The 25,630-nt window shown below is 35.9% G+C and overlaps 3 protein-coding genes and 2 long non-coding RNA genes across 11 annotated transcripts in view; 2 read left to right on the forward strand and 3 right to left on the reverse strand.

Moving 5' to 3' along the window:
- Positions 1 to 744: 744 nt before the first annotated feature.
- LOC144202037 (uncharacterized) lies at positions 745 to 1,366 on the forward strand. Its single transcript, XR_013327446.1, has 3 exons — positions 745 to 910; positions 993 to 1,046; positions 1,135 to 1,366. It is a non-coding gene; the product is annotated as an uncharacterized LOC144202037 (long non-coding RNA).
- Positions 1,367 to 3,202: 1,836 nt separating this feature from the next.
- LOC144202038 (uncharacterized) lies at positions 3,203 to 5,759 on the forward strand. The gene is made up of 5 exons (XR_013327448.1): positions 3,203 to 3,378; positions 3,453 to 3,536; positions 4,213 to 4,665; positions 5,196 to 5,270; positions 5,341 to 5,759. It is a non-coding gene; the product is annotated as an uncharacterized LOC144202038 (long non-coding RNA).
- Positions 5,760 to 7,444: 1,685 nt separating this feature from the next.
- On the reverse strand, positions 7,445 to 13,290 carry e2f5 (E2F transcription factor 5). 2 transcript variants are annotated; one of them, XM_077724843.1, is made up of 8 exons: positions 13,008 to 13,290; positions 11,671 to 11,780; positions 11,198 to 11,359; positions 10,474 to 10,582; positions 9,447 to 9,765; positions 8,475 to 8,618; positions 8,350 to 8,388; positions 7,445 to 8,066 (listed from the first exon to the last, which is right to left on the reverse strand). In XM_077724843.1, the coding sequence occupies exons 1-8, from the start codon at positions 13,134 to 13,136 to the stop codon at positions 7,996 to 7,998; spliced, it is 1,083 nt and encodes a 360-aa protein (XP_077580969.1). In that variant the 5' UTR covers positions 13,137 to 13,290; the 3' UTR covers positions 7,445 to 7,995. The 2 variants fall into 2 exon arrangements, with proteins under 2 accessions (XP_077580969.1, XP_077580968.1); XM_077724842.1 differs by having other exon boundaries at positions 7,447 to 8,066; positions 8,335 to 8,388.
- A 318-nt stretch (positions 13,291 to 13,608) lies between these two features.
- lrrcc1 (leucine rich repeat and coiled-coil centrosomal protein 1) lies at positions 13,609 to 23,255 on the reverse strand. 3 transcript variants are annotated; one of them, XM_077724839.1, is made up of 19 exons: positions 22,913 to 23,255; positions 22,194 to 22,399; positions 21,125 to 21,190; positions 20,878 to 21,045; positions 20,651 to 20,817; positions 19,809 to 19,934; positions 19,145 to 19,326; positions 18,517 to 18,685; positions 18,304 to 18,452; positions 17,919 to 18,123; positions 17,321 to 17,439; positions 17,019 to 17,220; positions 16,670 to 16,855; positions 16,433 to 16,607; positions 15,978 to 16,141; positions 15,624 to 15,832; positions 14,700 to 14,837; positions 14,506 to 14,641; positions 13,609 to 13,901 (listed from the first exon to the last, which is right to left on the reverse strand). In XM_077724839.1, exons 1-19 carry the CDS (start codon positions 22,954 to 22,956, stop codon positions 13,785 to 13,787), a joined length of 2,928 nt encoding a protein of 975 aa, XP_077580965.1. In that variant the 5' UTR covers positions 22,957 to 23,255; the 3' UTR covers positions 13,609 to 13,784. The 3 variants fall into 3 exon arrangements, with proteins under 3 accessions (XP_077580965.1, XP_077580966.1, XP_077580967.1); XM_077724840.1 differs by lacking the exon at positions 22,913 to 23,255 and having other exon boundaries at positions 20,878 to 21,072; positions 21,163 to 21,190; positions 22,194 to 22,311; XM_077724841.1 differs by lacking the exon at positions 22,913 to 23,255 and having other exon boundaries at positions 20,878 to 21,100; positions 21,163 to 21,190; positions 22,194 to 22,256.
- A 333-nt stretch (positions 23,256 to 23,588) lies between these two features.
- Positions 23,589 to 25,630, reverse strand: part of LOC144201840 (RNA-binding Raly-like protein) — a 34,834-nt gene continuing 32,792 nt past the window's right edge. For all 4 annotated transcript variants that reach the window (XM_077724632.1, XM_077724631.1, XM_077724633.1 and 1 more), the window contains 4 exons: positions 25,336 to 25,437; positions 25,015 to 25,163; positions 24,508 to 24,545; positions 23,589 to 24,096 (listed from right to left, as the gene is read on the reverse strand). In XM_077724632.1, coding sequence (XP_077580758.1) covers positions 24,513 to 24,545; positions 25,015 to 25,163; positions 25,336 to 25,437 — 284 coding nt within the window. In that variant the 3' untranslated portion in view covers positions 23,589 to 24,096; positions 24,508 to 24,512. The remainder of the gene's footprint in view (positions 24,097 to 24,507; positions 24,546 to 25,014; positions 25,164 to 25,335; positions 25,438 to 25,630) is intronic.

The raw sequence follows: 25,630 nt of genomic DNA on the forward strand, positions 1-25,630 counted from the left end.
AACAATGTACTACAAAATCTCAATATTGACATCTGCAAGCCACAAAATAATCTAAAACTATGAGGACCTTCCAAAAATATATATCCACTACTATTTTTTCTATTGTTTTATTTAATTCTAAGGCGACTATATTTAACTGGTTTTAACCAAAATACAACTTCATTCATTGGCCACGTGGGATTTATAAGTTGGTCCAAGTAGTTTTCATTAAAATGTCTGGTTTAAGTCAATTGGAAATCAATTGTTGTCAATGGAAATTAATTTTAAGTCACTTCCACGTCATTTTAGGCAGTGTTCCCTCTAATTTTTCATGTAAAACATGCTGTAAAACACTAAAAAACATAAGATTGGACAGAGATACTAACACTGGCTGCCGTGTAAACAGCGCCATCATGGGGAAAGGAGTAAAAAAACAGTTTGGATTTTATTTACTACGCGCCATATGATTGCTGCTGCGCAGAGAAGACGAGAATAGTGCGTAATCTGATTTTAATTTTTGTAATTTACTACTGACTTTGACTTTGTATGAATATCCAAGCATTTTCAACACTGTCTATCCATGTCAGGGTCGATTGGTCGCCAGTCAGTCAGCAAAAACAACTTTCTTAACCTTGGCGTTACCCTTATTTTGACATAAGATCAATTTGGGAAATCTTGATGTTGGCATTTCTTGCAAAATGAGCATATTGAGCTAACAGGAAGAAGTGATGACGTTTGTGTCGAGTTGCCATACGTACATATTGAAGGGTTTAAAGATTGACCAGTTGTCTTGGAGTTCAGAGAAGATTGGTGAAACATGGACAAAAAAGTCTTGGTGATCTTTTGGTGTGTGCAGGCCTTCCTGCTCATCACTGCCGTCAATTCGGTTGAGGGCGACACGGGTACTGCGGTCAAGGGTAAACCGGCAAAGGTGGGAAGCGTTGATTATTCTAGAAAAATCCAAATGAGAGAAAAGTCATGTGATTAGTATTCTTTTTTTCTCTTCGATTAAGGGAATACCTCAAAGGGGTTACTGGAATCCGGGCATGTATTCTCTTCTTCTCAAGGTAACGAAGATTTGTTTGTGTGTACATTTGGAAGTTATATGTTTTGTTGTTGTTGAAGTTTTGTCTAAAAATGTGATTTGTCATTTAGCCCAAGCCCAGAAGGGACAAAATGCAGCCACAAAACGCCAAAACGAACTGAAGGAGGAGAACTTGATGAGATTGCAAGAAAAATGGCTCCTGCTTTTGTTACACTGCTTTTTGAAATATTCAATAATGATATCATGTTAAGGAGGAGGGGAATTCATTATGGAGTTTGCTATACTATAATAATGGAATGACTTGCTAGCCACTGCTGATTAAATATATCTGGAAAAACTTCACTTTTACGATAGTCATTTGTATTTGTATCTTTACATACATCTATACATATAGATATATACATATCTATACATCTAGATATATACATATCTATACATCTAGATATATACATATAGATATATACATAGATATATACTCATATATACACATGTATACATAAATATTTATACACATATACACATGTATACATATCGATATATACACATGTATACATAAATATTTATACACATGTATACATAAATATTTATACACATATACACATGAATACATATAGATATATACACATGTATACATAAATATTTATACACATATATACACATGTATACATATATACACACATGTATACATACATATATATGCACACATTTACACATGTATACACATGTATACATAAATATACACATGTATACACATGTATACATAAATATACACATGTATACACATGTATACATAAATATACACATGTATACACATGTATACATAAATATACACATGTATACACATGTATACATAAATATACACATGTATACACATGTATACATAAATATACACATGTATACACATGTATACATAAATATACACATGTATACACATGTATACACATGTATACATAAATATACACATGTATACATATATATATACACATGTATACATATATATATACACATGTATACATAAATATACACATGTATACATATATATACACATGTACACATATATATACACATATATACACATGTATACATAAATATACACATGTATACATAAATATACACATGTATACATAAATATACATAGATATAGTAGTAATATTAATTAAATTTGGCCTGTACAAGAAGCATATATTGAGCCTACATGGTACTTTTCAGATGTAATACTAGAAGACATGTTGAACCAAATACAGAAAACTATCAAATTCTTTCAGTAGTCTAAATATAATTGCATATTTTGGAATATTCTTATACATTTAGATGAGTATTATCTGTCTTGGAGCCCTTAATTAATTCATTTTTATGATAGTTTTAGAAAGGTGTGTTTTGACGAGACAAATGAGGAAGTTTTTTGTTGCGTCAAAGTCAGGCAAAATGGAGCAACTTATGAACATCTGCGTACTGTTGCGCCATCGCGGATGGGATGGGATGCCACTTCCTCTTTTTGGCTTATTGTAAATTGCAACTTTTTAGGATGGCCTCATGCTTAAAATACGCCCAAAACACAACGTGGGATTGGTTTACAATATTCTGTGCTATGAGAAAGTGTTTAACCTCATCACAAATGACTTTAAAATTCTTTTTTTTTTAAACAGCTAACAAATTGAAATACAAATACTACATCCAAAGTATTAAAAAAACAGTTTATTATTGATTTTTTAATACATTTTTTAAAGATTTTTTTTAATCAAACCTTAGAAATAAATAATTTTGCTATTTTAAATATAACAAGTATAGTTAACGTTTTTTTTTTGGCTGAGAATGTATTTTCTTGAAATATATGACACTTTTTAAAACTTTTTTACATAATTTTTGATGGAAAATGTACTTTTGAATTGAACAAAAAAAGTGGCCATGATTAAAGTTATAACTTTTAGTTTAAAGTCAGATTTCGGAGAATAAAGTCAGAAATTTTGCAAAAAAAAAAAGATATTTTTCATTCTGGTGTCCCAAATCCATCTCTAAAATTCTCTAAAATTGTTCTATCCATTTTTTTATCGTTTTTTTACATTTCCAATCCCAATTTGTGGCTTTAATTTGAACTCTCAGTGAAGTCTTTATTTTCCCACCATTTTCTGGTTTGTGAAATCTCGATGTTGAAATGTCTTGAGAAGTCAACACAATAGACAAACTGGAAATTGCTGTTGCCGGGCAGATTTAGTTTTTGGTTTGTCGAGTATCTACCGTATAAATACAGCACAAAACAAGACCGTGTTCCAGCCTTGTGAACCATGGAAAAAAAAACAGAATTGAATTTGGACGACACTGCTAGCGAGTCGAAGGACGATAAGCAACAAGTTCAGGTAAAAAAAAACTTGTAATTTCTGCTAGTATATGCTTATGCTAACATATTAATTTTTGTTCATTTTGAATAAAGGAAACAGCTAAAGCAGCAAGACCAAATAACTCCTCCATTAATGATTTCTGGTTCCGGGGACCTGGTGTATATTCACTCTTAGAGGTACAAAGAAATTTGAATTGTTTCCTGACTTGCAGTATTTTAAACAAAAACAAACAAATATAAATCGTAATGATTTTAGAACAGATATGGGCAAACTACGGCTCGTGGGCCACACCTGGAACGTTTGGCGTTTTAATTCGGCCGGCCGACGTTATCCAATTAATGTTTTTTTAATTTTTTTAATATTTTTTCCCCAAGATGGCGCTGTTACGCGGAAACCAATGGCAGTAGCTGTGTCCACTCTTATTTGTTTTTCGTGTTTTACAGCCCTTCTATCTTTTTTTGAATGACATTTTAATATATCTTAATACTTTTTACTTGACTTTGTACTTTATACTTTTTACTTTAATGATGAGTGATGAGTATATTAATACTTTAGTCCTTATTTTCTGCTTATGTTTCATATGTACTCTTAACGGATGCACTTTTTTATTTGTATCATATCATGTGCTGACCCGCCCCATCTGTCAAATTTTTAAAGTCAATGTGGGCCCCCCCCCCCGGGCTGAAAAATTTGCCCACCCCTGTTTTAGAACCACCAGATTCTGCATAAATATTAAATTTAAAAATTAGTATATCATTGGAGACCAAAGTATAAGGATAAAACAGTATCTCCCAAGCGTATACAGCTAACTTGACAATTTTCCTAACACTTGAAACCCTTTTGCTTTGTCAGAAAGCCGTTCAAGTCAGTCCCGAGACCCCGACTCCAAAGTAAAGATGGACTTAATGAGATGCAAGAAAAATGCTTTCTGCTTTTACCACTCAACCTTCCAAAACCTTCAATAATGATGTCATGTTATGGTTGATTTTAATTATTCATTACGTATCCTATTCAATAAAATGTATTTAATGTTATGTTCTAGTGAATAAACATGACTTTGACAGTTTTTTTTCTATTTATTATTAACTAGATTCCCCTTGTGAAAAAGGGGAGTGGCCATTTTAGATGGCAAACATGAAATTTGATTGGATTCTGCCCGTTTATATAAACAAGGCGAATCCAAGTCAGCTACATAGGAAAGCCAAGATGGACACGAGTAGGTTAACCTTGCTATTATCGTCAATCCTGTTTCTCACGGCGACCATTCACGCCATGACCCTGGAGAAAGTGCCTCCGCCTCCACTGGTATGATTTTAATTAATTAATCGAATTTCAAATCAAGTCTGTTCTTAGTACATTTAAATGTCGTATTTTTGTCAATTGCATTGAATTACACAAATGGATTTTTTACTTGAAAATGCAAAAAAATGAATAATTTTATTTTCTTCTAGAATACATAAACTACTTTCAAAAATTTGTGTACCTATTTTTCTCTAATCATCTAAGCACATTTTAAAATACAATCAAACATTTTTTTTTAATTTTCCCATTTAGTTTGTTTTGAAAATTTTTTTTTAACATACTTAATTGACATATATCCCAATCCTCCTCCTGTATCAAACCCTACAAAACCAAATATATGTATTTCTATCAACTAATCGATAAAAACTGATAAATATTTTGATGAAAAGGTGATTAATTGCGTTATTTTAGCATATTTGGCAAATGAAACAGTTTGAAACCCCTTTTTGCATAATAACGTCAACTATTTATGACTAAAACGTAACTTTTTTGTCAGTATTGTCGGTCTGATTCTGCCAAAATTGTGTTTTTAGGGAGCAGAGAATGGGCAAGGATTTTACAGTGAGAGTTTCTGGAGAATTGGCGGTGGAAGTTTGCTTGCCGGCCCGGTGATTGTTTTTACTTACCTTTTCTCAATCCATAAATGAAGAAGCTAAGTGCAGATTTCTTTTATTGTAGAAATTTCGAGATCCTCCTCGTCTTCTTCCTCTTCCTTCAAGGAACTCCTCTTTCTCCGTGTCCTAGAGGATGGATGGATATTTTAGTGGAGACAATGAATCAATCATTTTGAATTGTCACTTTTTTACAAAAGAGGATTGATTAGGGCCGCTGAAGAAAAAAGATTTTGACTTAAGTACGAATTGTGAATCTATGATTTTTTTTTAAAATTTGAATGATGAAAATAGTCACAATTTGGTGATTACAGACAGAATTGTGAGAATAAAGTCACAATTTTTTAAAGATTATGAATGTAAATACAAAAATAATTCAAGTAATCAATGAATGTAGAATTTGAAATATGTTGTTCAACTTTTAATTTCAATGTGAAAACAATGTTTTTAAAGTGTTTATGTATAAAAAAAAATATTTTTATTTTTTAAGACCAGAACATTAAAAAGGAGTCATTTTAAAAAGCAAATATTCAAACGAAATGCATTTTCTTGAAATATGTTCCAGTACAGCTTGAACTTATCCCAAGTTGGCTCTATTTCAATCATGAATATCATTTTCAGAGCTGGTTTAAACAGTACTTGGATATTAAACAGTACTTAGATAATAAAAAGATACTTGGATATTAAAAAGGTACTTGGATATTAAGCTGGTACTTAGATATTAAGCAGTACTTAGATATTAAACAGTACTCAGATAATTTAAAATTACTTAGATATTTTAAAAGTACTTAGATATTAATCAGTACTTAGATATTTTAAAAGTACTTCGATATTAAACAGTACTTAGATATTTTAAAAGTACTTAGATATTAAACAGTACTTAGATATTTTAAAAGTACTTAGATATTAAACAGTACTTAGATATTTTAAAAGTACTTAGATATGAAACAGTACTTAGATATTTTAAAAGTACTTAGATATTAAACAGTACTTAGATATTTTAAAAGTACTTAGATATTAAACAGTACTTAGATATTTTAAAAGTACTTAGATATTAAACAGTACTCAGATATTTTAAAAGTACTTAGATATTAAACTCTCTCTCTTAGTTATTAAACAGTACTCAGATATTTTAAAAGTACTTGGATATTAAACTCTCTCTCTTAGTTATTAAACTTTCTCTCTTGGATATTAAACTCTCATGAATATAATTTTGAGAGCTGGTTTCAACAGTAAACTCTCTGTCACCAAAAGACCGGCAACCAAACGTCCAAGGGCCAAATTTTACTCATGTTTCAAATTGCTCGTACGTCGGGCCACTCATATATCGAGGTACCACTGTATCACAATTTTGGTAAGCCATTTCCTCTTATCGAACAAGTTCAAAATTGTGAAATCTTGTTGTTTGGCATTTTTTTTTTTGGCGAAGTCAGCACATTAGGAATAATAGGAAGTTGTTACTGCTACCTTGAACTTCTGCTTTGATATCCATAACATCCGCCACATTGAAAAGGTTCCCGGCTTGGTGAGCCATGGATAAAAAGGGTGCTGGTGCTCCTCTTATGGATGCAGGCCTTCCATCAGCAACGCCAACAGGTGAGAAGCTCTTTATTGCCTGCTGGAACAAGACATTTTAATTTAAGAGGAAAGCTGATGATTATTAGTTTTCAATAAAGGAAGCTGCAAGACAAAACTTACCCAGAGACGGGCTTCCTTCCCCAACATTTCTTTTGAACTTTTTCTAACATTTGACTCCATTCCAAACTATTTTGGTTCGTAATTCAGTCCAGTCTTCAAAAAGACGACATCAGCCTGCAAGGAAGCGCCACACCGAAGACACAAGATACAAGAAAAAATACATTTTCTTTTTTAATAACTCTATGCTACCATGCAATGGAGGAAGAGCGCCATTTTTTACAGTGTTCTATGCTATAAAGTGTAATTTCAAGTAAAACATTGCTGATTATATGGAATAAGAGCTAACTTTGACTTGGAAAATTATATTTTTGTCCTTTCAAAAAATATATGTATACATTTTTACTTTCCTAACTATCAGTTTTACTTTAAAGTTGAAGTATTTAGCAAAAAAAAAATGGCGATTTCGCCCTAAAATACTCAATTTTTCTTAACAATTTTTGACTTTTAACACATTTTTTTTCTCACTCAAAAAATGTTAGTTTTCTATTAAAGAGTAAACCACAGCAGTAACTGAGATGTGTACCTGTCCGTAGTTTTAATTTTAAAGGAATGGAAATTGTGATTTGACTGGTTTATTAGAGAAAAAAAAATAGAAAACAATTCTTGCAATGAATTGCCACACCAGAAAAAAACGTTCTGGTAACAACTAAGGCAATATGGCATCAAACAAATGTTATTTTTATATATAAATATATATAAACTTAAATAAAAAGATATAAAACTGAAACCTATAATGAACGCAAAACACCAAAGCCTAAAACGGCAGTGCTACAATAAATTAGAGTATGTCAGTCACAACATACTAAAAATTTAAACACAAATAATGTGAACTTCTCAACTGTTTTTTTTTAGTTTTTTTTAGGTGAAATTGTTTAAATAGGTGGGCAGTTTCAAAAGCTCGATGACTTTTAGACATGTGACCATTCAATGTTGTTGAATAAGGCAAATTAGTAGTCAAAAAGAACTACAAAGTATGCCAATACAAAGACAGAAAGGGAAAAGTGTACTCCCTAAACTTCATCTCTTAGTAGTCGAGGACCTGGACGTCAAACAGGTCACACACTCCGGCACCGTCGTCGAGGGTGAAGCTGTAGTCTGAAAATTTAATTGTACAAAACACAAAAGAGGGATATAGTTGAGAAAAGGATTTTCAAGAAAAATAAAACAGTATAAATGAAGAGTGGGGAAAACTAAAATGATGAGGCTTATATGCGAGTAAATTCAGTAGGCTTTTGTTTTTGTTGAGAAATTTTGCGAAATAACACTCCACCTGTCAATTCAAGGATATTTTATTTTGTATCCAAGTATTTTTTTTTGATTATATTTGCTATATTATCAAAACAATGGGAATCCTATATCTCACCTTGAAAATGCTTACCATCAGTAGACATCAGCTCATCAATAAAGTCAACAGCTTCTACAAAAAAAAAACATTGGATGGTAAAAATATACATTTTCATAAAGGTGAACTTCCCAGACGTCTTTAATGCAGTTAAAACGCACCTGTGCTCTCTCTGTCGTCCTTCATTTGCTCCCCGACACTGTTGTGCCACGGTGGGTTACTCAAATCCAACACCGAATCTAACTTGGGGCTAGTCAGGTCCATCGGTTCCAGATGCACCGTGGTCATTGGGTGATAAGATCGTTCTGTGGGACAAAGTGAGAGATCAAATTAGACATTGCATTTTCAGGGCATCCAACTACAAGCTTTTCTATGGAAATGCAACGCAAACTCTGGGACACCCGACAACCTCCCAAAAATGACCAAACGTCCGGGCCACCAAATGTCCGGGCCACAAAACGTCCGGCCACCAAACGTCCGGCCACCAAACGTCCGGCCACCAAACGTCCGGCCACCAAACGTCCCGGCCACCAAACGTCCCGGCCACCAAACGTCCCGGCCACCAAACGTCCGGCCACCAAACGTCCGGCCACCAAACGTCCGGCCACCGAACGTCCGGCCACCGAACGTCCGGCCACCAAACGTCCGGCCACCGAACGTCCGGCCACCGAACGTCCGGCCACCGAACGTCCGGCCACCGAACGTCCGGCCACCGAACGTCCGGCCACCGAACGTCCGGCCACCAAACGTCCGGCCACCAAACGTCCGGCCACCAAACGTCCGGGCCACCAAACGTCCGGGCCACCAAACGTCCGGGCCACCAAACGTCCGGGCCACCAAACGTCCGGGCCACCAAACGTCCGGCCACCAAACATCCGGCCACCAAACGTCCGGCCACCAAACGTCCGGCCACCAAACGTCCGGCCACCAAACGTCCGGCCACGAAAATCGGGATACTGGGATTAAATTTTTAAAGGGTTGAGGTTTTTTTTTTTTTTTTTTTAAGACTGTGGAACGAATTACGGAATTTACATATAAAGTACTGCTCTGCTTACGAAATATTCAGGTTACGAAAAAGTTCTGGAACCAATTAATTTGGCAAGGAGAAGTACAACTGTACTTTTGGTTCTCACCCATGTGCGCTTCAGAAGAAGCTTGCCACAGATTGGCGTCTTGGCTCATTGGGGCAATTTTCTGGTCCGAGCCGAGTGATTCCTGGCTACAGAAAGACGACGCCGTGGTGCTGGAATCGGACGAGTGGACGGGCGTGGAGGAAGGCGTCCATTGCGGGCTGAGTGACAGCCCCGGGGAAGGTGTCAGCACGTCGGTGGGTGGCACGGGGAAGACCACCGGCATGCCGCAGTCCGAGTCCCGGTTGATGAGCGTGACCTTTATTGGGGCTATCTTGCTACGCAGGTTGACTTGGTAGTTGTTACGACCAGTGTGACCAGTCTAAAATACAGTAAGAGAAAAAATGAGTTTGTCTGTAAAGAAAGTTGAATAAAAATTTAAAAAACACTATCTGAAAGGAAGATTTTTTTGTATGCCAGGTTTAAGGATTGTAAATGAGCATTTTATGACCTATTTATTATTGTTTTTATTGATTATTTTCAATTTCACGAATACTAGAATTCTGAAAAACCTACAATTATTTTCCTATGATGGAAGATATTATATTTCTATAATTTACGTATAAAACAGCCTGGATGAGAAAGAATAGGGACCAATGTTCCCCATAAACTATGTTCTTCTCTGCGCAGCAGCAATCATATGGCGCGCAGTAAATAAAATCCAAACTTTTTTTTTACCCTTTTCCCCATGATGGCGCCATTTACGCGGCAGCTAGTGTCATTAGCTCTGTCCACACTTATGTTTTTCATGTTTTACAGCATGTTTTACATAAAAAAAATTGAGGGAACATTGACATGCACCTGCTTATGGCAGGTGTAATACCCATAGCGACCAAGGATGTCGCTCACACTGGTACTCAGGTTGTCTTTCTGCCCAGACCAACAAAAAAAATTAGAGGGAACATTGTTATTGACTCCTAATCCTAAAATCATGTTTGTTTTATTCTACTGGTATCATCTTTGGGCTTAATAATTTATTTTCCTGGGAAATATGGTTTGAATATTTGTAGTGTTGAATGTTAATACGTACCTTCTCCGGTAGCAGCACCTCCAGCTGTGTCCCAGATGGAGCCACGACAGCGAGGAGAGTGTTGCCACAGAAGGCATTGCAGATGTCCTCATGCGTCACAAATTTATAAGTGGGGGAGTGTTAAGTAAAGAGGATTACAAGCCATGGCAAAAGGGGATGGCGTATGTGTGTGTGTGTGTGTGTGTGTGTAAGTGTGTGTGAGAGGGGGGTCAGCAGTAGACAATAAAACGCACAGTGAGACAATAAACTGGAAAAAAAATAAGACCGGGAGCAATTTGGGATTAGCTAGGCTGACAATAGCAATTATAGTCATAATCCGTCTTTCGTTCGTTTTCTCTGTTCTCAGTTAAAGAGGATCAAGATGGGGTTTTGCTTTTGAAACCTAAATATATTTAGAGGAATAAGAGCATGATTTTGTCAAATTTGCTCAGTGGAAAACAAGGAGAAAATTAATTAATGTTTGTTTAGTTCTGCTGCTTGGACAGATTTTCTTAATGGCTACTTTTAATGGAGAGAAATGTCCAATTTAAATGAATTTTGATGGGTTTTTTTTACCAGAAAGTGTATCATATTCCATAGAATATTTTGTTGTTGTTAGTGAACTAGATGGGTGAGTTTGAAAAGGCAACCCAAGCAAAAACATGACGTGAAAACATTAATGTTAGCAAAAAAAAAATAGAAGACGGAACCACATACCATTATAAGCCAGTAAGTAAAAGGATATTTGCTTGTGATTGGATCACGGTCCAGGTCTTCTGTGGTCTCCTGCAGCAATCTCCTCTGCTGGTCTAGCTCCTTCTCTTGTGCCTCCAATTCAGAGATCTGGTCTTGCAGAACTCTTAGCTGGTCAAGTACTTCCTGGTTCTGATTCGCTTTGTTGTCGCCTCTGGAAATGAGCAAGCCATTAAGTACAACAACAAAAAAATTGCTTAAACATATACTTGCAGGCAGATATTTTAATTATTGATCCTAAAGAGATAATGTTAAAGAATTTTAACCATATTGGAATGATTAGTCCATAACCAATAGTAAATAAAATCACAATATACAGGTTAAAAAGTATGTTTATAGAATTTCAGTCATATATAGATTACTATAATAAGTTGTTAATTTATTTTGCATGCAAAATGTGACAAAATGTGTATTTGAGTAAATAAAATGAAAGAAATCTGGGATTTTTTCTCTATTTTTTAGTACCTCCATTGGATGACATTTTTGTTTTTCTTCTCAATCAAGCCCACACCTTCCAATACATTGGTGATGTCGTATATACGCCTTCTTTGCTTCACTGCCAAGCTGTCTGCCGCCTGTTGATTCAAACAAAAGTGTCAATAAAGAATTTTAACGGGATAACGCATCTCCTCATCCTAACCCTTGACACAACCTTGTACACAATGCTTGAGGTGGATGGAATCTGAGAAACAGGGTTTTTAAAGAGACAGTACTTGGCTGATTAAGCTGAACAAACAGAAAACGAAACCTGTTGGCTAGAAAAGGATTGTACAATGGCTGAGGGAGTCGGGAGGAGGGGTATATTGTGCCTGCAGTGTAAACATTAGAAAAGTTTGGCGCTAAATAGGAGAGGGAAAACTTAGAAAATGTAAGTCTATTCTTTTGCTTTTTAATAATACACAATTATTGACAGTCATCTTTAAATACTGCATATCTACACCAAAATAACAAGACACCATCATTTTGTACAATTTGCTCAAAAAGGGGAAATAGAGCACTTAATTCTATTTTAAAATAATTAAATAACAAGGCTTGATACATCCCTAGTATATACCTACTCGAATTTACCAAAAAAAAACCCAGAAAATTACCTTTCCAAAACACAGAATGAGGCAAATTAAATGCCATATCTTACTGCTCATCATGAAAAAAAAACAAAGGAATATTAAATGACACAATTATGTTGTGTTTGTCGTAAATTTGACCTTCATTTTCAAACTTTTTGTACTATTTACATACTATATTTATATACACTATCTGTGTACCGGCATTTAATAACTACAAGATGCAAAAAAACATGAAAAAACTACTTTCACCAACATAATTATTATACTTAAAGTGAATAATTAAGACAGTATACAAAATTAGTTTATATTTCATAATTACTTTTGTTGTACTTACCGTAACAATGCGTGGTACTATCTCAGCTAGGGACCTAATATTTTGAATGGATAAACATTTACATATTTGATAACCTTAAATGTATAAGAGGTAAACGTTTACATATTTGATAACCGTGTAATTAACTGCGTAAATGTTTGTATATTTCTAGTTGAATTAAAGTTTATACACAGCTACCCACGCACACGTGTATTAATGACCCTTTAAAACGGCTGTTATTTTGTTAGCATGAAAAAGCAATGGCGGCGCTGTTCAGACACAATCAGTGTGCACCTGATAAGCCGGCTCCGGCTTTTGATTTAGTATACACAGGCAGTTCTTTGTTTCACATCTGTTGCGAAGAAAATAACGTACCTCCATATAACCACACAGTTAAAAAAAACTTACATTTATATACTCACCATTTTCAAATCAAGGACGCCATCGCTGGACTCTTGGAGCAGACCTACAAACTTGATAGTGAGGCGTCCCAAACTTTTCTCATGGCGAGCCGACGTCGAGCGAACCGGCCCAGTCATTTCACAATCCATTTTTTAATATTATTTTAAGTTAGTGGGGTCACTTTCCTTCAGTTCGGATGGGATACTTCACCTCATTACGATTTCTTGTAAGAGTTCAAGCCACGCTAGTATTTTACCTGTCCCCCCCACTCAATGAATGGAAGGTTCGCCGGCTGTTGCCATGGCAACTGGGGCCCCACCTTCCGGTCAAAATGCTTTTTTTTTTTTAAATCTCCCCAAAAGTGACCGTGGCCCTGGACTTCCGAGTAGGAAACCCCGTATTAACTAATTTTGAAAACATAAATATTTATATAGATTAGTTTTTTTTTAAAGCTGAATAAATGAATGCAATATATATGACAAGACTATTAAAACTCTTAAAATCATTAAAATTAATGGTGACCATTTTGTTTATACTATATTATACATATTATATATATTTGGGCCGAGGTGCTTAAAAATCTTTTTTTAACTTATTTTAGTCCTCCAGCCCCACTCCGTGCCTTATACATAAACTAATAGAGAGAACTATGGTCATTTAACTAATCCTTTTACAGGAATCTATATAATAAAGACTAACTTGTTTTTAAAAAATCCAAATAATTTAATAAAAACCTACCTATTCAAAATATACTTGCATCCAGGCATTTTCTTGCACCAACAAGATACCATAACCAGTTACCAGTTAAAATCTTTGAGTACACTATTCAGCCGTTTCATTTTCTCTTCAGTAATCCTCTTGTGGGCATCGACCTCCAGCAGCAGTTGACGCATCTCTTCCTCCACTTCAAATACCTAAATAATCAAAAAAGTCGTCAATAAACTGCAAATTGTGAAAAAATAATACCCACTGTCAATGTTCCCTCTAATTTTTCATGTAAAACATGCTATAAAACACAAAAAAACATAACTGGACAGAGGTACTGCCACTGGCTGTTGCGTAAACAGCGCCATCATGGGGAAAGGAGTAAAAAAACTGTTTGGATTTTATTTACTGCGCGCCATATGATTGCTGCTGCACAGATCAGACGAGAATACAATGTTCCCTCGCTACTTCGCGGTTCAGCTACCGTAGACTCAGAGCTCCGCAGATTTTTTGGGGAAAAAAATACAAATATTAGATTGAAACAACATATTAGTTTTTTTTGTTATAACATGAATTTCACTCTCTCTACCCGTATTCTATATGATGTACTGTATACAGGGGGGTAAAAAAATAAATACAAAAAAATAAAAAATAAATTAAAAAAAAATTGAATAAAATTCAAATTAAGCATTTTTGAAGGGGAATCCCTACTTCTCGGAAATTCCCTTATCGCGGGTGGTCCCGGTCCCCATAAACCGCGATAACCGAGGGAACACTGTAGTGCACAATTGCGCACCGTAATTGGTCATTTACCTTGTGATTGGCTTCTGCAATGTGATCATGTTTTTCATTAGTCAGTTGAAGCAGTTCAGCCTGATGAGCCGCCTGGAGGGCCTCGATCTGCATGCGAAAGGTATCGTCCACGCATCGCAGCTTCTCCATGGCCGCTCTGAAGAATGATAGACGTTAAACATGGCGGTTCGTCTTTCGTGCAGTCGTAAACGTACCTGTGGGCGTCGCTCACTTGCTCATTCTCTTCCGTGAGTGAGCGTTCTTTGCTTTCGAAAATGTCCTTCATGCGCTTGACTTGGTTCTCCAGTTGAGTGAGTAGTTGAGCTTTCTCCTGCCATTTTTTACTGGATTCGCTGTTGAATAAAACATGAACCGAATGGTTTGTTTTGAAAGTATTATTTTTTTGTAGTGTTTTCCAACCCGGTGTGTCGTTAGATTAGATAATTGAACGTTAATTCATCCGGTATTTGGGAAATTCACTTTGTTGAAGTAGTAAGAAGGCGAAAATACAGACACAGCAGAAGACAATGTAGACCTAAATAGAATAGATGATAAAATATAATGAAATAGACATGGGGAGGTGTGTTGAGGGATATTATATGCAAAAAAAAGTTATACATTGTACTATTCTGGGTAAAATGTGTAATATTAAAGGAATAAAATTGAAATACGATGAAAAATAAGCCCATATTGTAATATTAAAAGATTTAAATTGTTGTAATATTACAAGATTGACGTTTTACTGACGTAAGGTCGGTGTGAAAAATTAGATAATAAAATATCTTGCTTTGATTCCTATTGATAAAACTTTGATGACATTTACTTTATATGTTAAATATTGGCGACATAATTTTAAATTAAAAGATTTTGAGATGGTGGAGTGGCCAGATATTTTTGCAACGCGGCTCAAAAACGTTGTTTTCAGTTCAAAACCACGTATTTGCATAGCAATTCTATATTTTAAACATATTAATGGTGCTTCCTCTCTTTTCTTCGGAGTAAAATATGAAATATCACAACTGATTTGAGATTTAAAAAAAAACCTAATAGCACAATGTACAATACCCAGTGTACTTACTGTTATGATAAAATCAGCCTCATAGAAAAAAAACATCAAAATAAATGGACTATGAACTTACCCGTGAGCTTTCTTGACCTCATCAATCTCATCCATCTTCTCCTCCAACTGCTGCTTGAGTTCCTCCTTGCGAAGTTCGAGGTGTTCCACGCGTTGGCCCAACTCGGACGCCCGAGACGTCTCGGCCTCCAACTGCCTCTGGAAGGTCTTCTGGTCCAGGGCCTTGTCGTCCCTCAACCTGTGGAGCTGCTCGTCGCGCTCCTGCAGGTTCTGCGGAAAATGCAAACTGTTTTTTTTTTTACTCCTTTCCCCATGATGGCGCTGTTTACCCGGCACCCAGTGTTAGTAGCTCTATCCACTCTTATGTTTTTTTGTGTTTTACAGCATGTTTGACATGAAAAATTATGTTATGCACCTCTTTGAGTTTGCGGATGGTTTCTGTCTGATCCTCCATGATTTTGCCTTTGATTTTGAGGGCATCTCTGTCTCTCTCCATCTGGTTTTTCTGCACCTCCACCTGTGCGACCAATGCTTCGATTTTGGCCTCCATGCGTCCACGGTCCTGAGCCAGAAATGCTCCTGTGTTAAAGATACGCAAGAGAAAGTGAAGCAACTTTTTGCCATTTGACACAAACATAAGTTCAAGTAATAGTGAAATAGGGAACAACTGACAAAAAATGCACCAAAATAACATCTTTTTGGGTAATTATAGCCAAAAAAAAGAAATAAAAATTAAAAAAATAACCTATTGGCGGTTAGAGATAATAAAATAAGATATAGGCTAGACTTTTTAGAGATATATGGTACCTTTCACAGCATTTACTATTAACATTAAGTATTGAAATGGTGATGAAATGGTGGTTGAGTTACCTTGCTGAGCCAGCTCCTGCCCCCAAAGCTTCCTCTCCGCCCTGAGGCCGTCAATGACCGACTCCTGAGCGCCGACCTGGGACGCCAGGCGCGTTTTGTCCTTCTTTAGCGAATCCAGCTGAAGACGCATGCGGCGGTCTTGATCCAGGTCGGCTTCCAGGGACTGTGCACGCCTCTACAAAGAAAACAACCAACTCTCTTTGTAAAATTGCCATTCATTTTGTAGTTTTTTGCCACCTTAAACTCAGTCAGGGCGTCTCTCTTGGCTCTGTGGAGCTCTGAAATGCGGCTTTTCTGCTCCTTGACCAGCTTGGTGAGCTCCTCCACCATGCAAGACGATTTTTTCTCCATCTGTTGCGACTGAGCCAGCGTCAATTTCAGCTCTGGCAGCTCGGCTGACATTTGATCGCACGTCTTTTTTAACTGTAAAAACGGAAAAGACGTCTTTAGATGAGTTGTTTACACATAAACCGAATTTATTCGCATATAAGCCGCATCCGCATTCTTAAAATGGGCTTAAAAACGTTGAATTTGACAATTTCACTCCCATATTTTTCGTAGTCGTGCATCAGATCTATCGTCATACCTCATTGAAGCGTGCAGCCTCCATGGTGAGCGCCAGGCGGAATTCGTCCTCCAGGGCGGCGTACGCCTTCTTGCTCTCCTCCACCTTGTCCTTGACCTCGGACTCCCTACGAGAGAGAGCTTGCCTCTCGGACGCCAGTTCTTTGGCCAAGGCCGATTGGAAGTCCAGCCCGCCTGGCTGCAGCCGCATCTCCAGCTGCTTTCTACAAACACATGCAAATGGTAGGTAGTGTGTTGCCGAATTTTGGAGACTAATTTCCTTGATAAAATAGTTGATGTCGTATAATTAAAAAAAAAAAACACCTGTGTTCTTGCTCTCGGCACGCCAGCAATTCTTGGAGCTGCTGCACTTTGGTTTTCTGGATGTCCAAGTCGCGCTTTAAAGTCGATACTTCGTTCTCCAGTTCCTGCTGACGCTTCATCTGAAAAAGTTGAATTATTTTATTGTATTAATAATAAGCAATCAACTAATAATAAACAAACAATCCATAAATAAATAATAAATAAATGAGAAAGTAAATTAGTAAATAATCAATAACTAATTAATAAATTAGTAAATAATCAAAAAATAATCAATACAAGATAAACAGATTAGTAAATAATCAATAAATAATCAATACAAGGTAAATAAATTAGTAAAAAATCAAAAAAACAATAAATGATAAATAAATTAGTAAATAATGAATAAATAAGTAAAAAATTATCAATACATAATAAATAAATAATCAATACATAAATAAGTAATACATAATCAATAGATAAGATCAAACAATAAGTAGTCCACATCATAAATAAGTAGGGAAGTGCCCAATTGACTACAACAAACTAACAGATAAATAATCAATAAATAGGTAGTTAGTCAACATAATAAATAAGTAGTAGTCAACAGGGGGCGTCGTACCTCGTGCGCCTGCTGGCGAGCCTGCAGCGCCTCCCCGTGGGCAATGTCTTCCTCCAGTTGGCGTAGCTTGTGCTGGTGACGCTCTTGGCCCGAGCGCGCCTGCTCCAGCTGCTGGCTCAGTGAGCGGCACCTGGCGTCCAGTTGTTCCACGCGTCTCTCCAGCTCGCAGCGTGTCGACCGCTCCTTCAGCAGCAAGTCTTTAAGCCTGAAGAATGTCACACTGGATTTTAATTCACATTTTACATTTCAGTATAACTAATAATAAAAGGGAGAACAACTGGCGAAATAGGCATTTTAACAAAAAAGCTTTACAGATAAACAAAAAAATGTAAAAACATACTACGACTTATAGTCCGGAAAATACGGTAATGATGTTGCGTCATACCTGTCGGTGGTGTGCATGGCCATACTTTGCAGGTCTTTCTCCTCGCTGACTTTAGTCTTGAGGCACTTGAGCTCATCCGTCAGTTTAGTGACGACTTGCTCGGCCTTCCAGCGTCTTTCCCGTTCCTGGTCCCGCTCCTCCAAAATGGCCTGGAGCAAATATAGACAGGAGAGAGTCCAAATCTAGGACAGATAAAGGAAAAACACTATTTACCTTATAGGTTTCCACCTCGCCGGATTTGCTTTTGGCATCGATTGGCTCCTTGGCGCCTCTCTGCGTGAACCTCCTCGTGGTCACGGGTGCGTCGGCGCCCCCTTTGGCCGTGGTAGAAGTCCATCTGACGGTGGGCTTGGCGACCCTCTGCTTTGGGTTCTCGTAATCGCTGCGCTCCCCAAAACAAGTTGCAATGGATTGAATTTGATGAGAAAGGACATTTGAAAAAGGAAAAATTAGTCAAAAAAATGAAGAAACTTTGTGTGTGTGTATGTGTATATGTATATATGTGTATATATTTATATATACACACATACACATATATACATACATATTTAAATATTAATAAAAAAACAAAACACAGGCTATTGCAACAATAACAAAAAACATTAAACTATAAAACCAATAAATATTATTACAGTATTCCCTCGTTTTTCACGTTTTTTTTTAGAATTTTGCGGGGCATAGTGAAATTAGGAAAACTACTGCTGAAATATTTTACGGTCTAATGGTAGTCACCTATTTTTCGCTGTGTACCGCAAAATCTGAGAAAAATTGGGGAATACTGCAAAAAAAATGTAAACTAAGTTTGGAAAGGACGACTTAATTAACCAAATGAGTAAGTCACCCGCTTGAGCGCTTGCTTGTCCGCATGACCACGGCTTTATGAGATTTGGGAGCGATGGAAGCGGCGCCATTTTCCTTCCCGCTGTCACAATCGCTCTCTGACGTGCAGTCTCCGCAATTTGCGGTTTTCCGTGTTTTTGCCGTCGCCTCGCTCGAGTGGCTGGACTTTTGTCTTGCAGATGCCTGAAGAAAATAATATGGCAATTAATTATAGGATGGCTTTTGTGTGTGTTGTCAAACGGCTGTATAAATAAAGTTGAGTTGAAGTGACTCGTAAGTCAATATTTACATTTATATATTATATATTATATTTACACAAGAGAGCATTAGAGTAAAAAAAATGTAGCTTTTAAATTCTAAAAAATTGTCATTTTTCAAGAAAGTCATAATAAATATGGAAATGATATCAGAAAAATATTAATTTGGATGGGGAAATGGGTCTCCCCAACGTGAAAAAAGTGACGCAAAAAAAAGGAAATTGGAAGTAAAATTACTTTTTTTTTGGGAAGCACAAATCCTGTCGGCATCGGGCAGCCCAAGGGTTATTTACATTTATATTAAGTTATGACATTAATACTCTGACTGGAAGAGGGTGCAAAAAAATATGTGATGGGAACATGCTGAGGTGGAAGCTAATTATTTTGGAATTGGAGTGTGTGTGGCACCTGCTGAACGAGGCGGGACACCTGCTGCTCCAGTTTCTTCACCCTCTCTTCATGAACAGATGGCGTCCGCCGGGCCACCTGATTGGCCAAGACATCCCTCATACTGGGCGGGGTCACAAAAGTATCCTAAAAAAATCAATTAATAAGAAAATGTAAGTATAGATGAAAGTAGTATATGAAGATCATTAACATTTCTTACTTAAAGATGCAATACTTACTCATTGCATCTCAATAGCAAGCATCCTTTATTGATTATTTATTTACTATTTTTATTTATATATTTTCTATTATTATTATTTATAGATTATGTATTCATTATTATTTATTGATTATGTATTTATTATTACTATTTAATGATTATTTATTTATTATTACTATTTATTGACCATGTATTTATTATTATTATTTATTTTATGTATGTATTTATTATTATTATTTATTTTAATGTTGTATTTATTATTATTTATTTTATTTTTGTATTTATTATTATTTATTTAATTTAGGTATGTATTATTATTTATTTATCTTATTTATGTGTTTATTATTAATATTTATTGAATATTTATCAGTTCACTCTTTTCTTGCGCACTTCCCTACTTATTTATTTGCGACGATTTATGTTGACAACTTATTTATTGATGATTTATTCTTACTATTTATTGATGTTTTATTTGTCAGTATTGTTATTGTTTCTGCACTTTTCAGCCAATCTTAAAATCTCATACTTGCATAATTAAAATAAAAGCATTCATTAAATTGAATGCTTATTATTGCCATTTTACAAGTATAATAAGATTTAAATCTTCACCACCAAGTCCACAAATAACAACAAACAATCTCACCGGTTCACTCTGGCAACCATCTGACAGGAGGAGGAGGTCTACATAGTTCTCCAGGCCAGGAACATCACCCGGACTATCCGTCATATAATGGGACAGCTGCCCCAGACGATCAACGCCATCCAGAAGCGCCAATTGCGGTAGCGACTGCATCACAATTTTACGGTAACCTGCAAGGGATTTTATTTTGTTTTTGATCCAACGTATCGGAATGCCGGTCACGGTCTCACCTGGGTTGCCACACAGCGGGTTGTCCTTTCCGCCTTGGCTCAAAAGCACCTCTCTCAATCCCTGCAATCCCAGCAGGCACTGCAAGAGGTGTTTGATGTTGCCCAGACGGTTGCTATGGAGACTGAGGTGCTTGAGTCTACGCCCGGGGCCGTGGAGATGAAGCAGGCCTGGCGGGCACATGGCAATCACCGCGACTGGCGATAGAAGAAGACAATTGGGGTCCTGCAAAGTCCCCAATGAACTCACCGCTGAGGTCGTTTATCTGATTGAAGGACAAGTCTAACCTTGTTAAATTCACCAGGCCGTTCAATCCTGAGGGTCACAAAAAAAGAAGAAGAAAAGCTATTAAAAAAGTAGCAGTGGAAAAGTGAAAGTGAAGCACCATGATTGGCTCGTGAAAACATCCCTGCATTCAATACAAACAGAAAAAGAACATATCTACATCACTTTCAATCAGACATTTTAGAATATAACACAGATTTATTTTTGATCTTATTTTCTTATCTATTGCAATTACCTTAAAATTATTTAAAAACACGAGCATGTTTATATCCGGATATATATTATTAGCATGAAAGATAACATCGATCCATGTACTTATTCATGTTAACTACTTAGCTATGTTGACTACTTAGCTATGTTGACTACTTATCTATGTTGACTACTTATCTATGTTGACTACTTATCTATATTGACTACTTATCTATGTTGACCAATCTATGTTGACCAATCTATATTGACTACTTATCTATATTGACTACTTATCTATATTGACTACTTATCTATATTGACTACTTATCTATATTGACTACTTATCTATATTGACTACTTATCTATATTGACTACTTATCTATATTGACTACTTAGCTATATTGACTACTTAGCTATATTGACTACTTATCTATATTGACTACTTATCTATATTGACTACTTATCTATATTGACTACTTATCTATATTGACTACTTATCTATATTGACTACTTATCTTTGGTGACTACTTATCTTTGTTGACTACTTATCTATGTTGACTACTTATCTATGTTGACTACTTATCTATGTTGACTACTTATCTATGTTGACTACTTATTATGTTGACTATGTATTTATTGATTATTTATCCATTATTATTGTCCTTGCTTAATTATGTAGTATTTATTGATTACTCATGTATTTTTTTTACTTGATTCTTTGTTTGTTGTTATGTGTTCCCTTTGTGGTGAAGATTTAAATCTCATTACACTTGTATAATTTAATCAGAGCTAAGTCATTTTTTAATGTCAAATGGCATTTGGGGATACAATGCGTCAGTCTTACCCTCAACCTTGGCGATGACATTGCAGGATAAATTTAAAGTCCTCAGGGCTGTGAGTGTGCTGAGGCCATCAATCTTGGCAATGCAATTGGAGGAGAGGTCCAAGTGTCTCAGGAGCCACATCGATGACAGGCCCTCAATTCTGGAAATGCCATTGCAATGCAGATTGAGTGAAGTGATGGAGGGATGCAGGGGGACGTCCAGCAAGCTACAAGAGAAAAAGACATATTCCTTATTCCCTCATCAACAATAAAAATAATTTAAAGGGGGAAAAAAAACTAAGTCAACACAATAGATGGGGGGAAAAAACATTTAAAACTATATACTACTGTAAAAAGATGGCAGAAAAATAACGCCACCCACAAAAAAGTCGACAGATTTTTTTTAAAATGAATCAAATAGAAAATATTTAAATTAAGATTAGATGTGTTCATTAATATACATTAGTTTATCTTTAAACCATACAATACTATAAAAAATATTAATGAAAATGCCAAAATAATCGCGATTTCTAGGGATTTCCTCGAGTCTTTTTGAAAATTAATAGATTGATGGATTCACCATTTAAGTAAATTATAATAACAATTGACTGTGCCTTTTAAAAAAAAAAAAATGCATATTCTGTCGTAACATGAAAGCGCCCGACTAGTGTATTACGGTTTGGTACTACCATGTACTAAACTACCGCAAATTAGAATTGGAGAAAAACTAAGAAACTTACCTTGAAATATTCTGATCGATGAGACTTATTTCCTTTTCGTCCATAACCAGGGACTAGAATTGAAAACATTTACAACTATAGACGTATCGTACGTCATCCAAGAATCGAGCAATTTCGATTTATCGAAATAATAGACGGTCATAGTAGGTCAAGTAGAACAGACAGTTAAGTCAACAATGGGGTTATCATTTCAGAGAGTATGCCATGAATAACGTTGCTGAAAGTACATTACATTTTGAAAGGTTCATTATTTTAATGAAAAATAGGCCACTGCGTATACAACAAAACCGTTAGGATTTGAATTCACTGCTTCCGCCTTGTCTCAGTGACGCAATCAACGTCACATCCGGAATCGAAGCATGCGCAAAAAGTGTATGTGCTGAATGCTTTCAAAAGTAAAAAATAAGTAACTTTTAAACGTACTTTCAATCTGAGCTAAGTCATCAATTAAAATAAAAAAAATAATTTAATTGTTAGTTGTAGGATTCACGCACATACTTTGTGCGCATGCGTCGAGCTCACTCCGTATGTGACGTTCAATTGCATCACTTGTATTCTCATTAAGGGCTACGGGGGTGCTGGAGCCTATCCCAGCCAACTATGGGCACCATGCATTAGAAAAATGAATTTCCTTTAATAATCCCTAATTCTTAAGAACTGGTAAAGTTCACTGATATTAACAGGAATGAAAGGTTTATTTCAAAAACCTACAATATTCTTATTCATAGCTGTACAACCAAAGCAATGAAGGGTCCATAATAGTCACTTTTTATGCTTTAACATGCTGATTGTAAAAAATATTCATCTTTTCTTCCACAGAATTTAGGACATAATACGATGTGCGGCAGAAAGAGACAAAATGACTGTACAAATATGCCAAAGCACACAAGTGTTCCTCTTACATTCATATTTTTTTCAACATACATTTGCTGTAAATCAATGAATTATAGACGGTACAGACCATAATGGCATTGGATTTCAATTCAAGCCACTAGTTTGGATGACCAAAACATTGGGAGTGTCAATGTTGTTGTTTTCTTTTAATCTGATGAAGCAAACACGCAACAATCTGGATGTTCTTTCTGTTTCTGCTTTTTAAAATTTAATTTCAAACAGTCCATCCGGTTTTGCTGGTCAACTCCACTGCAATGATTTTGTGCCACGTAGACTTCTGTCACGTTTAACTGAAAACACATCACATTGGCTAAAGTGAAAACCTTTTACGCAAGAACACTGTGTTAAAATAAAATATCCCTCATAATAAAATCCTCTCTACTCTAGACCTCTCATAAAATAGTCCATAAGAACACTTTATGTAAAGTAACAAAGACTTAAGAGGAAAATAAATCTTCCTCAACACATTCAACAGATGAAAACGAAAAAAAATGGCTGTAACTATTATAAAAGATAGTAAAATCTAATTTTGAAATATAAAAAACATCTTAAAAGGTATTTTCTCTTAACAAAATATACTACCTATATTTAAGCACCTGTCAAAGTTTTTAAAAATAAATAGTTAAAAAAACAAGCCAAAAACTCATATTAGCGCTTTGGTTAAATGTGTGTAATTCAGCAATTATTTTTTCAATACTAACCTTTCTTAGTTTTCAATATCCGATATGTGGTTTTCTGTCTGAAATAAAAGAACAAAAACATAAAAACTTAAAATGTGACTCATAAATACCTAAACTAACATCATCAAACCAACCACCATCATAATACTGTTCAAAAACGAGCATGTGAGCTAATCGGCTAACAACAGATGCTAATATAGCTTACCTACATTAACACACAATACAAAAACCCTGCTTTATCACAGTTATGTCTTTTGAAAGTTAAAATTAATTAGTCAACTATCAACAGCCATGGTAGCTAATCGGCTAACAAGAGATGCTAACTTAGCATACCTACGTTAATACATAATATAAAGTTTTGTCTTATTAAAACTCTTGAAATTGACTTTCAGAATTGCCTGTATTGACAATAGCGTCTTTATGTTGACTTTATTACAGTAGCTCCAATAAGAAAGTAAAAATGAGCCTGTCAATCAAAAGTGAAGCGTATTATTACACGTCAAGTATGTCATAATTGTGTCAGCTCACCATGTCACCCGCTCCCTCATCCTCAAAGTAATCGTCGCCTCCATCCGTCATCTCCCCCGCCTCGCCCTCTACCGTCACCCCCAGATCTTCTCCGGCGGAATGGTCGCCGTGGTGACACTCGTAAGTCTCCTCGTGTTTCTTCTGGATCTCTGCCCCCAAAAACAAAACAAAACAAATCAAAACAAACCTCCTAAGACCCAAATTCTTACCAGGCATGCATTTATATTTTCTCATTGATATTAAGGCTAATTGAGACCTGACTAGGATAAAAACAAAGATGGACGCTGGGTCATAGGAGGTTAAGATTAGAATATGCCTTACCATGCTGCCTTTCAAATTTATCGAGCCTTCCTAACAGGGAATCGATCTTGGTTTTGATCTGCGACAGTTCCTTTTTGATGCTCAGCAGTTGGTCCGTTTTCACTGTGTAGCACAAGTGCCAAAATTCAATAATAAAAGCACAATTTTAAAACAGAATGAAAAAGAAATGAATTTAAACGACTTGTGGTAGTGCCTAGCCTGGTATGTACATGTACCGTATTTTCTGGACTATAAGGCGCACCAGCCCAAAAATCTTAATTAACAAGAAAAAAAAGAAACATAAGTCGCACTGGAC

The sequence above is a fragment of the Stigmatopora nigra genome, chromosome 9 (assembly GCF_051989575.1).
Source record: "Stigmatopora nigra isolate UIUO_SnigA chromosome 9, RoL_Snig_1.1, whole genome shotgun sequence".
Taxonomy (NCBI): Eukaryota; Metazoa; Chordata; class Actinopteri; order Syngnathiformes; family Syngnathidae; genus Stigmatopora; species Stigmatopora nigra.

Coding starts and splice junctions, on each gene's coding strand:
- e2f5 (XM_077724842.1), bottom strand. CDS start 13,136: ATGGATTGTGAAATGACTGGGCCGGTTCGCTCGACGTCGGCTCGCCAT. Junction 11,360..11,670: donor AAAAATGTCATCCAATGGAG/GTACTAAAAAAT, acceptor GCTCATTTCCAG/AGGCGACAACAAAGCGAATC. Junction 8,619..9,446: donor TTCTTCTGAAGCGCACATGG/GTGAGAACCAAA, acceptor TTTGTCCCACAG/AACGATCTTATCACCCAATG.
- lrrcc1 (XM_077724839.1), bottom strand. CDS start 22,956: ATGGACGAAAAGGAAATAAGTCTCATCGATCAGAATATTTCAAG. Junction 15,833..15,977: donor CCATCCGCAAACTCAAAGAG/GTGCATAACATA, acceptor CATTTTCCGCAG/AACCTGCAGGAGCGCGACGA. Junction 13,902..14,505: donor TTGCAGAAGCCAATCACAAG/GTAAATGACCAA, acceptor TTGATTATTTAG/GTATTTGAAGTGGAGGAAGA.